This window comes from Phyllostomus discolor, chromosome 9, assembly GCF_004126475.2.
Source record: "Phyllostomus discolor isolate MPI-MPIP mPhyDis1 chromosome 9, mPhyDis1.pri.v3, whole genome shotgun sequence".
Lineage (NCBI taxonomy): Eukaryota > Metazoa > Chordata > Mammalia > Chiroptera > Phyllostomidae > Phyllostomus > Phyllostomus discolor.
The window spans coordinates 80,715,494-80,728,574 of record NC_040911.2 but is presented as its reverse complement, the minus strand read 5'-3'; the positions used below and the strand labels follow the sequence as shown (position 1 = coordinate 80,728,574).

The 13,081-nt window shown below is 47.5% G+C and overlaps 1 protein-coding gene across 4 annotated transcripts in view; it reads left to right on the top strand.

Annotated features, from left to right (window-relative positions):
• SMOX (spermine oxidase) overlaps positions 1 to 3,563 on the top strand; it is a 36,022-nt gene extending 32,459 nt beyond the window's left edge. For 3 of the 4 annotated variants that reach the window (XM_028524075.2, XM_036009595.1, XM_036009596.1), the window contains 3 exons: positions 541 to 701; positions 2,522 to 2,611; positions 3,064 to 3,563. In XM_028524075.2, the coding sequence (XP_028379876.1) occupies positions 541 to 701; positions 2,522 to 2,611; positions 3,064 to 3,201 (389 nt within the window). In that variant the 3' untranslated portion in view covers positions 3,202 to 3,563. The remainder of the gene's footprint in view (positions 1 to 540; positions 702 to 2,521; positions 2,612 to 3,063) is intronic. The other variant, XM_028524076.1, reaches the window with a different exon arrangement.
• The last annotated feature ends 9,518 nt before the right edge of the window (positions 3,564 to 13,081 follow it).

Sequence of the window (13,081 nt, the reverse complement as noted above, 5' to 3'; positions counted from 1 at the left end):
TGGGAGAGCTGCCACCCGGTGCCACGTCTCAGCCTCAGGCTCTTAAATTGCGGGCTCTCGCCTGGCTGGAGCTCCAGACGCTCAAAACCATAGGCTCTGTCTTCTCTTCCCTGAGGGCTGATGGTCCTGACTGAGATGTCACCGCCAAACCTCAGATTGCCCATATCTTCCTCATTGCCCTGCTAAGAGATGGATTTGTGTTTTATTGTTGGATTCTTTTGGTTGAACATCGTTCATCCACTATCCCTGGGAAGTCCCACAAGAACCCCTGAAGCTGGAAGGAAACGTGATTCTCTAGAATGTTTTTCGGATGGGAAAATTAAGGCCCAGGGAGATGCGGTGGTTTTCTGGGGTCACAAGGGGGCGTGAGGGGTACTCAGCTTGAACCTCAGCCTCCCCCTCCTCCATCTTCCCAGCCTGCCCACAGCAGCCTGGCCCTCGTGGGAGCCTGGAGGTGGATGGGGTGCTCTGTTCAGGGCGTCTTCTGTGTGTGGCCATTTCTTATCCTCCTTCCTCTTGGCTTTCCTGACTCCCCAACAGGGAACCCCAACATTCCGAAACCTCGGCGAATCCTGCGCTCGGCCTGGGGCAGCAATCCCTACTTCCGAGGCTCCTATTCGTACACGCAGGTGGGCTCGAGCGGGGCCGACGTGGAGAAACTGGCTAAGCCCCTGCCGTACACGGAGAGCTCTAAGACAGCGGTGAGTGTGGGTGTGCGCAGTCTGTGGTGGGGCGGGTGGGGGGGGAGGGTGAGGATGGTCTGGGAGGGGTGGGTGTGCATGCCTGCACATGTGCTGGCCCAGGGGGAGGAGGGAGAAGGGTGGTATCCACCGAGGGGGGCCAAGGTAAGATGAGGGTGGAGGGCCTCCTAGAAAGGAAGAGAAGACAAATTTGCGCACTTAACATCTGGAAGAAAAAATGGGATCGGCCTGAGACCTTAAACACTTTCTTGAGGTTATGAAAACTGAGCCATTTAGTGCTGTGCGGGCCAGTTGGTAGCCATTAGTCATATTTCATTTAAGTCAATTAAAATACGAATTAATAAATTAAAATTGTAGTTTCTCAGCTGCACTGGCTGCATTTCAGGGTCCATAGCCACCGGTGGCTGGTGGCTGCCACATTAGGTTGTGCGGCTCCGGAGCGAGCATTTCTGTCCTCATGAAAAGGTCCGCTGGGCAGCATCGGCCCGGGGCAGCCAGGTTTTCCCGACACGTTTTCCCGTTTTGCCCTCAGTGTTTTAGAATATAAAATTGAAAATACCTATCCTCCCCAAAATTATGTCAACTACATAATAAATAATATGTAAGGTAAATAATAAATATGAGACAAATAATTAAGTATATTTCTGCTCCCATAAAGTGGATTTTGAATCCCTCCGTGTAAGCATGCACATACAATAAATGTTAAAACCCCAACAAAATTACATTTAAAACAGTTTTGTGTGTGTGTGGAATTGGTGCTTCCACCAGCCTCTGTCCATCAGCGGGTGTGGAGTCAACAGCCAGCAAGGTGCCCTGTGCGCGGGGGGAGGGAGGAGAAGGCCCTCACTGGTGCTGCAGCCATCCTCTTAAACAGCAAAACAAAACCAAATCAACTGTGGCTTAAACCAGGCAGAAGGTTACTTGTGTCACAGCAAGGGACATCCAGGGCACGTGTCAGGACCTCACATCACGGGCACCCTGCGCCATCTTCAAGGCCCCTGTGTGGTCCCAGGGGGCTGCAGAGGCTGCTGCTCTTGTGTTCGTATTTTAGGCTGCAAGGAAGGGGACCTTCGGGGCTGCATCAGTGTTTCTGAGCAGCAGTGCCCTCAAAGTCGACTGGCACGAACTCAGTCACAGGACTATTCCAGCTGTGGGAGAGGCGAGGATACATCGTTTTTATTCTGGGTGGCAGTGGGCCCAGTTAAAAAGCAGGGCTTTGTTACTGAGGAGAAAGGAGAATGGATGTGGGAGTAGGCAGCCTTGCCCTGTGCCATAATGTGAGTTCCCCCTTTCAGTTTTACCACTTCTGTGTGCTCCTTTTTGGTGGGTTAAAGCCTCCCTACTCAGCGTGGGAGGTCTGTGGACCAGGAGCTCCAGCATCACATGGGAGCGTGTTAGAAGTACAGACTCCAGCCCACTCCAGACCTGCCAGGGACCCCAGTTGGTGCCTTTGTACATTCAGTTCGAGATGCCTTGGGGTCAAGTCTGAACTCAAGCTGAAAACACGAGTGCTTATGCTTTGCCTGGACCCCAGCTAGACAGCCTGTGTTCTCAAGGTTGAGACCTGGCTGTACCAGAATTACCACTGTGCCCTGTACAAGGCCTGCCTTGGTGCATTTTTGCCCCCACTTCTGAAACATCCTTTGCCTAGTGACCTACCGTCTTCCAGGAAGCAGCCCAAGGTCCTGTCTTCTGGGAAGCTTAGTGTGTCCCCCCAACCATGAACCTCTTTTCTGGGCTCTCAGCACTTCACCCAAACACCCATCACGTCACATACGACACTATTAATAATTGGGTTTCGTGTCTGGCTTCCCCACCAGCAAGGAAGCTCCTCAAAGCAGCAGCCTGGTCACCTTTTATCTTCCAAGTGCCCAGAACAGTCCCTGGATCCTACCAGGGGCTCCATAAAGGTTTGTTAAATTGCCGCCTAACTTTATTGAGTGCTTATGTTCTTCCAGGTTCTAAGTGCTTTAGATTCATTATTTCACTTTAATCCTCCTACCACCCTTGGAAGCAGGTGGTATAAATCCATTTTGCAGATGAGAACACCACGGCTTAGAGAGGTTAAACTGCTTTCCCTGAGTTCATTGCTAAAGAGGCACAGTGAGCCTCTGAGACTGCAGAGCCAGGACCCCTAAAAGCCTTGGAGCAGACAGAACTGAGTCCTGGTGTTGGGGCAGAAGCAGGGGAAGGTGGCCAGGTGGGGTGGGCAACCCTTCATCCTGTGCAAGCAGCAATACCTGCATCTCAGATGCCTGCTCAGTCCTCTGACTTGTAGTATGGATGGGGGTTTCTGGGGCAGACAGGTAGCCTCTTGGCCTGTCTTGCTCCTCCACCCTCAACCTCTCTATCCCCTGCCCAGCCCATGCAGGTGCTGTTCTCGGGTGAGGCCACCCACCGCAAGTACTACTCAACCACCCATGGTGCTCTGCTCTCTGGACAGCGCGAAGCCGCTCGTCTCATCGAGATGTACAGAGACCTCTTCCAGCAGGGGCCCTGAGGGCCCATGTTGCTGCTGAGCGTGTTCCTTGAAGAACCACTAACTCGTGACTGCCAGCCCTGCCCCTTGATGCCCTGTGCTCCTAATTTTCTAATCCTTTGTAGAATGGATTTGTATCTTTGGTAGAGCTAGACACCCTGACTGGCTTCAGACCTGGCCCTGTAGCTTTTCCTTTCCCCCATGTCCAGTGGTGACCAGGGTGGGGCCTGTTGATTTACCTCTGTGCTCTGACCTCCGACCTCCCATGCTCCCCCCTCTCCCCTCCCCTCTTCTTCCCTCCCCTCCTGCCTTGTTATTGTAAGTGCCTTCAACACTTTGCATTTTGGGATAATAAAAAAGGCTTGTCCTTCCTGTGCTCTTCAGCTTCTCTCTTGTTTTTCTCAGGTGTGTGTGTGTGTGTGTGTGTGTTATGGTTCCTTTGAGGGGGTAATGAGGGCGGGGGTGGGTGGGGGGGAGCTGTGGCCTGGCTGTGCCCCTGGAAAGGAAGGTGCTTGCCTTTACTGGAAGAGACGTTTCCTCACCCTATTCTGTGTGTGGGGGTTTGCCCTCCTGCTAGAGAGACCCCCCCAGGGATAGGGGCTCCTTGCTGACCAGCCCCAGCTCCTTCAGGACAGGCCTGGAAGTGCCTGCTGGCCCTTTGCTGGACTTTTAAAAGCCTAACTGAGTGACGTGGCCACCTGGAGTGAAAGGGGAGTGAAAGGGGAATTCCATGGTAGGGGACACCTGTTGTGACTCCATGCCAGACTCAGCTGTGTTAATTATTAATCATATCACCTGGCCTTGGGGCCCTGGGTTAGGCCCTTGGGTGGCTGCTGTTGATTTTGGGAAAGTGGATAACTGACCATTTTTTGTATATATATATTTTTGACCACTTTAATGTATATCCCTAAGTGTTGCCCACCGTTGTGTTTCAAGGGCCTACCCTTTATTGGAGAGTGGTCTTTTCTGCTCCTTATGCTGAGTGCACACACACACACCCACATAAACACACTCCTTAGGTACATTTACCCACAAACACGTGTACACTCCCACAGACATATCACCTGAAACCCTTCCACCTACACACAGTCACATTTACACACATGTGCATTGGACCTGGAAGGATATTTAGTCAATTTTTTTTAAATTCAAGATTTCTACTGGCAGAGTTCGAATTCTATAGAATTGAGGGGTTAGGTGGCAGAGGAGGTTGTGAAAAGCCAGGTGGGCCCCCTGCTCTAACTCGGTATGGCTTAGCTGGCTGTTCTGCTTGGACATCAGGGCACTGCCTTTGATATGACTCTGCATCCTCTCCCCCCCATCTCAGGTGATGACGGAACTGCCCAACGTGCAAGCACAGTTGTGCACATGCCTGCTCCATGTCCTGGCCTGCATACTCACCTGCACGTGCCCATCTGCCAGGCAGCTTGCTTTGCCAGGGCAGATCCACCGGACATCTCCATGGGGTGTATGTCAGGAATTTATATTCACCTGGTGCATATCTTGAGAATATATAAGTATACACATTAAAACTATTTTGAATAGAGGATCTATAGATGTGGTTCTTTAAGCTTGAAAGTCACAAAGGCTGCTCTGAAAGCATCTCCCCTGAGGCTGGTCCGCAGTGCCGTTGCCGCTTCTCACAGCCCCATGGTGGGAGTCCGTGTGTCCATTTCTAGATGTAACTCCACAGAAATACATACCCTGCACTGTCCTTTTTTATACAAAAGTGACAAACCCTTCCCCCTGTCCTCATTTTGCTTGTTTTAGTCAAGATAAGGTATCGTGGAGCTCTTTCCGTAATTACTTAAACAGACAATGTAAATTTGGACCCGTCTATTTCCTGGCCCCAAGTCACTTTGCGGGAAGCACCTTTTATTAATTTCACCTTGGGAGGCTCTGGTCCGGCGTGAACCCTCCCCATGTCCTGGATTTCCCCCATTCACTGTGATGGGACGGACGGATGGAAGTGGCCCAGCACGCAAGTAATGGGGAAGAAAGTCATTAAGTAGATTTCAGGATCACCGGTGTGGGAATTTTAAAGGACTCCATGAGAATGAAAAGGCCAGAAATGTTTATCTGCTATCTGCATGTTGGGCGCTTCAGGTGTGGGCCAGAGGGAGGGAGAGACTGTTTGCTTAGTGCTGACCACCTGCCAGGCAAGGTGCCAGTTGTAAATGCCAGGCACTTTGGATTGGATGTGGATGAAACTTGGGCTGGGGAGAGCCGTTCATCCCCATGGGGGAACAGAAGCCCCCAGAGTTAGGTAGCCCATCCAGTGTCACTCAGGTGGGTGGTGATGCTGGGACTTGAACTGCAATCTGTCTGACCTCACAGTGCAGGCTCATTTCTCTGCACAATAAAAAGAGGCTTGGTCTACCCCCCACCGAAAAACAAACAAACGAAAAACACCACCCACAAAAACCAACCAAACAAACAAAAAACCCAAGGTCATTGCTGGAAAGAGTGGAAATGGGTACAGCGACACTGAGAGACTGTGTGGCAGGTTTGACTACAGTTGGTCACATGCCCGCCAGCACTTCCGCTCCTATGTGTGCACAGCCCAGAGAAACACGTGCATGTGTCCACCCACCAAAAATACGCACTAGAACGTTCATAGCAACAGTTTGCAATAGCTAAAAGCTGGAAACAGCTCAGATGTCCATCAGCAGAATGGACAAACCAGTACACTCATACAGTGGAATGCTAACGTACCAACAGAATAAAATGCGTTAATATTTGCAACATCTATTAATCTCAAAAATATTACGTTGAGTGAAAGAAGCCAGACGGAAGGCTGTAGGCATGCCTTGTTGTGTTGCGCCCCACTGGATTGCACTTCAAATTTTCACAAATTGAAGGCAAGCCCCCACGAGCAAAAAGATTGTGTCTTGTGTTATTGCAATATTTGCTTTATTGTGGTGGTCTGGAACCAAATTGTAACATCTCCTAGGAGGTGTGCTCATATATACTATATCATTTGGTATGAAGTTCAAGAACGTGCAGACCTAATCCATGGCGTTAGAGATGAGGGGGTGGGGTCCTGCCTGGGGCAGGGGTGTGTGTAGAGGTAATTTCTGGGTTAGGGGATGTTCCACTGCTTGACCCAGGTGTGGTCGCATGGATAGCACGGGCATATATGTCAGTCTAAATGCAGTGGGTCTGAAGACGTATGCACTTTTCTCTGGGTGTGATATACTCAGTTTAAAAAGTCCAAAAAAGAGTCTGAGGTTGCCCTTCCCCCGACCTGCCCATCCCCAAACAGGGCTGTGTTGGCCCAGCGGATTTCTTCCTTGCCACAGAGGTGAGCAGGTGAAGGGAGGAATGACCTACTTACGCCCTGCTGCCTCTCCAGTGATAAGGATTGGCCTGCATTTGCATAGATGCAACTGTTCACCAGACCCCTCACCAGATCCCCTCATCTGGGCATCTGCAGAGCATGAAGGAGGCAGGGATGGTTTCCCAGCCGAGGAAATCCAGGTTTCCAGAAGGACATGTGTGGGGCTGTGCCACCTCAAGGGGAAGAGAGCAACCCTGGGATGGGGGTGGGGGGAGCCTCGGGGACTCAGGTGGGGACAGGTGTAGGAGGGGTGGCCCTGGAGAGTTTGTCAAAGCAGTCAGCCCTCCAGTGCGCTGCCTCCATACTGAGCAATTGTGGAATGTGGGTAGCACTTACGAGTTTCAGCTTCAAAAGCAGATTCAAACCAGATAAAGAAAAGCAGGAGTCATTCAGAAGCGGGGAGAGACTAGATGTACCAGGAAGCCAGCATGAGGTCCTTGCCGCGGCTGTTTCTGAAACAGCCTTGACATTGATTGAAACCCAAAGGACTCGATCAGGGGTGGAAAATGTGGCATGCTCAGGCTCACAGCGGGCCAACCACTGCTATCCAATTCCTATCACCTGCGGAAGGTCACTTGAGAGGAAAGTTTTTTCCTGGCACCGGATTCTAGGTAGAATTGTTTGCATTGTTTCTTGTGCTGTCGGCATCAGTGGATCCTCGGGCAAGGTGTTCAGTTGTGGTTTTGTGGAAGCCTCAGAGATGTTCTCTCAAGGGGCCTGGAGTAGTTGGCAGGTACTATCTCCTTTTACCTTTGCTGCTACTGGACAGGTGAGCAGTATGTGAGCTCCCACGTCCTGGGAGCCACTTGGAATGTCTGCCCTGCCTGCCCACAAGTGCAGGAGTAAGCGTCTCTGGTTTGAGTCACCCTGCATTCCCTTGGGCCCGTTGGGATGAGCCCAAGGGTAACCCTGAGGCTCAGAATGAGGTAGGCGGCGGGTTCAGTTCTAGAGCGAGGCCTGTCTAATGAACGGTCTGCTAAACATAATGGTAGCGTTCACATGAAGCTGTGCTTTCTCATAATGACTGGCTGGGCTCTTTGTGGAGGCTACTTGTGATTTGTGTAGGATAATCAAATGTCAATAAACAGAAGGATTTGTGGCCCTATCAAGGTGGCATTGGGGACAGTGAGCTCATGTGAGCTATTTCACATAAGAAACAAAGTCACAGCCCCGCTTACTGGAGGTGATGGACACAAAGGCTCTTCGCGCCCCCATGGTTCTGAGGGTGGTTGTTGGACACTGGTTTCGCAGGAGTCTTCAAAACCTGGACCTCTGTTAGGCGATCATGTCAGGCATATTTTATTTCAGTGAGCTCAGTGTTTGATCTGTTGGACTGGGCATTTCCCTCCATTTCACTGCGGAGCCCATTACTACTTTTTGTCTTGGATCTGTCACCTTCCTCTCTCGTATATGGGGCATATGGGGGTCACACAGTTATCTGTCCAGGCCTAGTTCAAGGCCATGATTGAGACCGGATGCCTTATAGCTCTTCCTTCCCATTTCTGGGCTACTCACTGCCTTTCCCAACTACACAAGTCATTAGTTCCCTTTTTGGTTAATTGGCTTGGTTTAGGCTTTTATAACTAGTGTTAAATGAACTTAATTAGTCCTGACTAATTTAAAAGTGGTTCCAGGGCGGGGGGCTTTTCAATTCTGTATCATTTCACTAGATCTCTTTCCAATATCCTAACTCTTGTGCCGTTTGCTCTGTTAAAGCCCAGGCATGGATCCCTTGTTTGCTTTCTCCACAGTCATGTCTGAGTCACCAGGAGGAACTGCTGGAGAAAAACACGAAGCCACACCTGCTGGCCAGAAACACAGCACAGCAGAGCAAACACACCACCACCTACAGGAGCTTTCCATGGCCTCCCATGTCCAAAGCAGGACTCTTGATCTGCTCCTTCCCTATCTACTCCACTTGATTTGAGTGAGTGGTCCCAGCGCTGGCTCAGGACAAACACCAGAGACAGTGACGTCCCTTTTCCTTTCATACTCCACATCTGATCACCAGATTTGCCCTCAGCAAGCGTTGGCTTTACCTACAAGACATCCTGAATCTGTTCACCTGAAACCTTCTCTCCTGCTCCTTTCATCTCTGCCATCGATGCCTGCAGTAGCCTCCTGCATGGCGTTCTTTCTCCCATACTCACCGCTTAGCCTGGTCTCCACCCGGCAGCCAGTGTGATCCTTTAAAAATACGAATCCAGTCACGTGCTCCCCTGGTTTCCAAGGACTCCCACCACTCTGAGCATAAAAGGTAATTTCCGGCACCTTATGTGATCTCCTGGCTCCCATTTCCTGCCCCCTGCCCTGGGCTCTGGTTGTCCCCTTGGTCTGGAATGCTCGTTCCCAGGTATTTGCAAGCCTCTTTCCCTCACTGTGTTCAGATCTCTATTCAGCTGTCACTGCCTTGGGCCCCATTTTCACGGCATGTCTGGTACCCCGCCCCCTCCCTCTTCCTGTTTCTTCATAGCCCTTCTCTTTCCCTTTTGTCATTGTTTGTTTATTTATATGTTTATTTGTCTGCACTCCACACCCCACTAAATGTAAGATGCTGTGTCCAAAATAGTACCTGGTGTGATAATAGGTAATCAGATATTTGCAGAATGAATGAACAAACGAAGAAAGAAGTGAAACCAAATGGCGCCAGCCTCTGCTCCCACGCTTGGTGCTGGCTGGCAACCTGCCTGGGTTTCTCTTGTCCACCTCTGACCCTCCTGCCTCTTCACTGTCAGCAGGCGACCTGGTCTCCTGCGTCCCAGACAGAACAGAAACCAACTGGAGGCAACTTCCTCACCAAGTCCACAAATAGCCGGCCTTCACACGGGTCCTTTCAGTCTCCCCTCACCCCTCGCTGCCATATAAAGGAAGCTTGTGGCCCTCCTTGTGTGTCCCATGTCCCAAACGCAGGGATTCACCTCATCTGTTCCTCTCCCCCTGCTCTCCAGGATGTCCTTCCCATCCTCGTTTCAATGTATTCGTGTCTTTCCCTTCACCCGCCCCGCTCCTGCTACCGCCTTCCCTGGCCTCCCCTTCAGAGTCAAGCTTCACACTTTTTACACATGCTCTCTCTGCATCCTCACTGTCTTCATCCTCGATATTGTTGGGGGGCAGTCTCAGGTTGCTGAGGAAGACAGGAAGGGCTGGGCTAGCTCCCCCTCTCACCATGGCTGGGACGGGTTGGGAGAAGGTGCCCTGAACTCTGAGCAAGAACAACTTCGTGCCCCGAGCCACGTCCTCTGCCGCCATCTGCTGGCCAAACTGAACTATAGCTCTCTTGCTGCTTGGAGAATGTTTTTAGGCTTCTGTGAGCTTTTCTGAATTAAAAAAAAAAGACAATAAAACAAAAAAATCACAGAAAGTACCTTAAATTAATATGAAATAAATGAAGAAAATAAGATTATAACTTATTCTAGAATATCATTTTTTTTCATTTCAACAGCAAAAACAGTTAAGAATGTTTGATCATTCATTCATTCACTCACCAGATTTTAGTGGTTTCGTTTTGTATGCCAGCTTCTGTGCAATTAAAGTTTAATTATGCTCTAATAAATAATTTCACTAAGTAATTAAGTAAATGAATAAAGATTGTGAACTTATTTATTTCGTTTCCCAAGTGAAGCTTTACTGTATGATTTCTTTTAAATTTGTTGATGTTTGTTTTATGGCCCAGATATGGTCTGTCTTGGTAGATGATATATGGTGCTTGCAAAGAGTGTGCATTCTGATATTGTTGGGTGGAGTGCCATATAGAAGGTGAGTGGATCCTGTTTGTTGGTGGTGTATTGATTTCTTCTATATCCATGCCAATTTTCTGTCTAGTTTTATCAACTGTTAAGAGAATAGTGTTGAAGTGTCCAACTATAATTGTGTACTTGTTTATTTATTCTTTCAGCTCTGTCAGTTTTTTTTGCACCAATAGATTTTTTTTAGAATAGCTTCAGACTTACAGAAAAAGTAAGTAGATAGAGTCTCTCCCATTTTCCCTATTATTAACATCTTACATTAATATGGTACATTTGTTAGAACTAATAAACCAATATTGGGCCCTGGCTGGTGTTGTTCAGTGGATTGAGTGCTGGCCTGTTCACCAAAGGGTCCCTGGTTCGATTCTTAGTCAGGGTACAAGCCTGGGTTGCAGGCCAGGTCCTCTGCAGGGGGCGCGTGAGAGGCAACCACGCGGTGATATTTTCCTCCCTCTCTTCTCCCTCCCTCCCCCTCTGTCTAAAAATAAATACTTAAATATTTTAAGAAAAACACCAATATTGGAACATTATGATTAGCTGAGTCCACGGTTTATTCATATTTCCTTAGTTTTCGCTTAATGTTCCTTTTCTGTTCCAGAATTCCAACCAGGAAACCACGTTGTATTTAGTTATTATTCCCTTAGGTTTGTTCCCTCTTGGTTGTGACATTTTCTCTGACTCTCCTTGTTTTGTTTTATTTTTAAAAGATTATTTATTTATTCACTTTTAGAGAGAGGGGGAGGGAGGGAGAAAGAGAGGGAGAGAAACATCAATGTGTGGTTACCTCTCATGCATGTCCCACTGGGGTCCAGGTCTGCAACCCAGGCATGTGCCCTGACTGGGAACTGAACTGGAGACCCTTTGGTTTTGCTGGCCGGCGCTCAATCCACTGAGCCACACCAGGCAGGGCTGTTCATCCCAGTGTTACTTGTTGGATGATCCACCCTTTCCCCACTGACTGAAAATGGCATCTACTGACAATTGGTGGGGAATAGGAAGAATTTAGTTTTTGATTTAGATGTGGCTAACTTGCATACTCTTTTATTAGTTTGGATTATTTATCTATCACTTTTCTTGGGTTTTCTAGGTAGATCACATTACCTGCAAAGTTTGATAGTCAAGTTCCTTTACTGTCAACACACCTGTTGTTTGTTTTCCCTTTTTCTTATTGCATTAAGTGTAACTACCAGTACCATGTGGAATGAAAGAATGATATGGGGATTGTAGCCTTATTCCTGACTTAATGGGAATGTCTATAACATTTCTAATAAGTGTCCTGTTTGCACTGGTTCTGGAAACCTTTTATCAAGTTAAAGAAATTTCCTTCTGTATTAGTTTGTGAATTTTTATTTTGAATGAATATTGAATGTTATCAACTATGTTTTCTGCATCTGTTGAGACGATCATAGAATTTCCTCCTATTATGTGTTAATAATTACATTGATGAAATTTTTAATGTTTTTCTTGTATTTTGGGGACATTTTTTGCCTTGTTCTATTAGTCAGCTTAGGCTAAGTTCTGCTCTGTTAACAGACAACTCCTAAATCTTAGTAAATTACAACAGAAGTTTATTTCTTATTCATCTCACATGAGCCCAGAGGATTAATTTTACATCCTCTTAATTCTACCACATTGATGGAGCATCTTATGGTAGATGAAAAAGAGAGGTAATGGAACATCTTAATGTTTCTGATCAGAAGTAGCATGTATTACTTCTAGCCACATCTCATTGGCCAGATCAAGCCAGTGCCTGAGCTTGAGGTCAGTGAACAAGCACATAATCTTCTTTCAAAAAGTATCCAGCAAATTGGGGCAGCGAATGTTTTGTCGACACAACCCACTACACTGGTCTTGCTGGATTTCATGTTTGTTTAGGCCTTTGCATCTATGTTCACAAGTGACCTAAGACTTCCCTCCCTGGGTTTTCCAGAGCCTTTTCCCCTCCCTCTTGGGCTTTTAAAACAATTTGGGTAGTTTTACATATTTTTACTATATACATTGGGAAAATATGTACAAAATGTTAATTACCCGTTTCCTGGAAATTTAAAGTGCTTATCTGGAAAACTCGATGGACTCAGTTCATTTTTTTTGGAAGTAGATCTTTGACTATTGTTTTAATTTCTTTTACGGTTAATGTTCCGTTAAGATTTTCTACTTTTGGAAGTGAGATGCAATTTTGGCAATTTATATTTTATTAGAAAATTGGCCTTTTTGTGTTAGTTTAAACATTTACCAGTCTAAAATTTTTCAAGTATCTCTGGCTGGTGGATTGAGCGCTGGCCTCAAGGTCCTGGTTCGATTCCCAGTCAGGGCACATGCCTGGTTCTCTGTAGGGGGTGCATGAGAGGCAACCACACATTGATGTTTCTCTCTCACTCTTTCTCCCTCCCTCCCTCTCTCTAAAAATAAAATACATAAAATTTTAAAAAAATTTGTTCAAGTATGTATTCTGTCTCAAGTACAAAAGTCTCTCTTGTGACTTTAGTTATATCCTCTTTTTGTTTCAGATTTGTTGTTTTGTATTGTATTTGCATTGACTGGGCTTTGTCAGGGGGTCCCTTTGCATTTTGACCTTGCATCTCCTCCCACTAAAAAGGTTGTTATGAGCTGCATTAAGCAATACCCCCATTCATGTGTTGAAGTCCTATCCCAGCTTTCTGAGCTAGGCTGAAAGATTATTCAGCAAATATTCTATAGCTTTCCTCTCCTTCTGGAAGCAGAGTCTATTTTCCTGGCCCACCGACATTGAGCTTAGCCATCTTACTTGTTTGGTCAACGGAATGTGAACAGTCATGATGCCATATGAGCAGAAGCT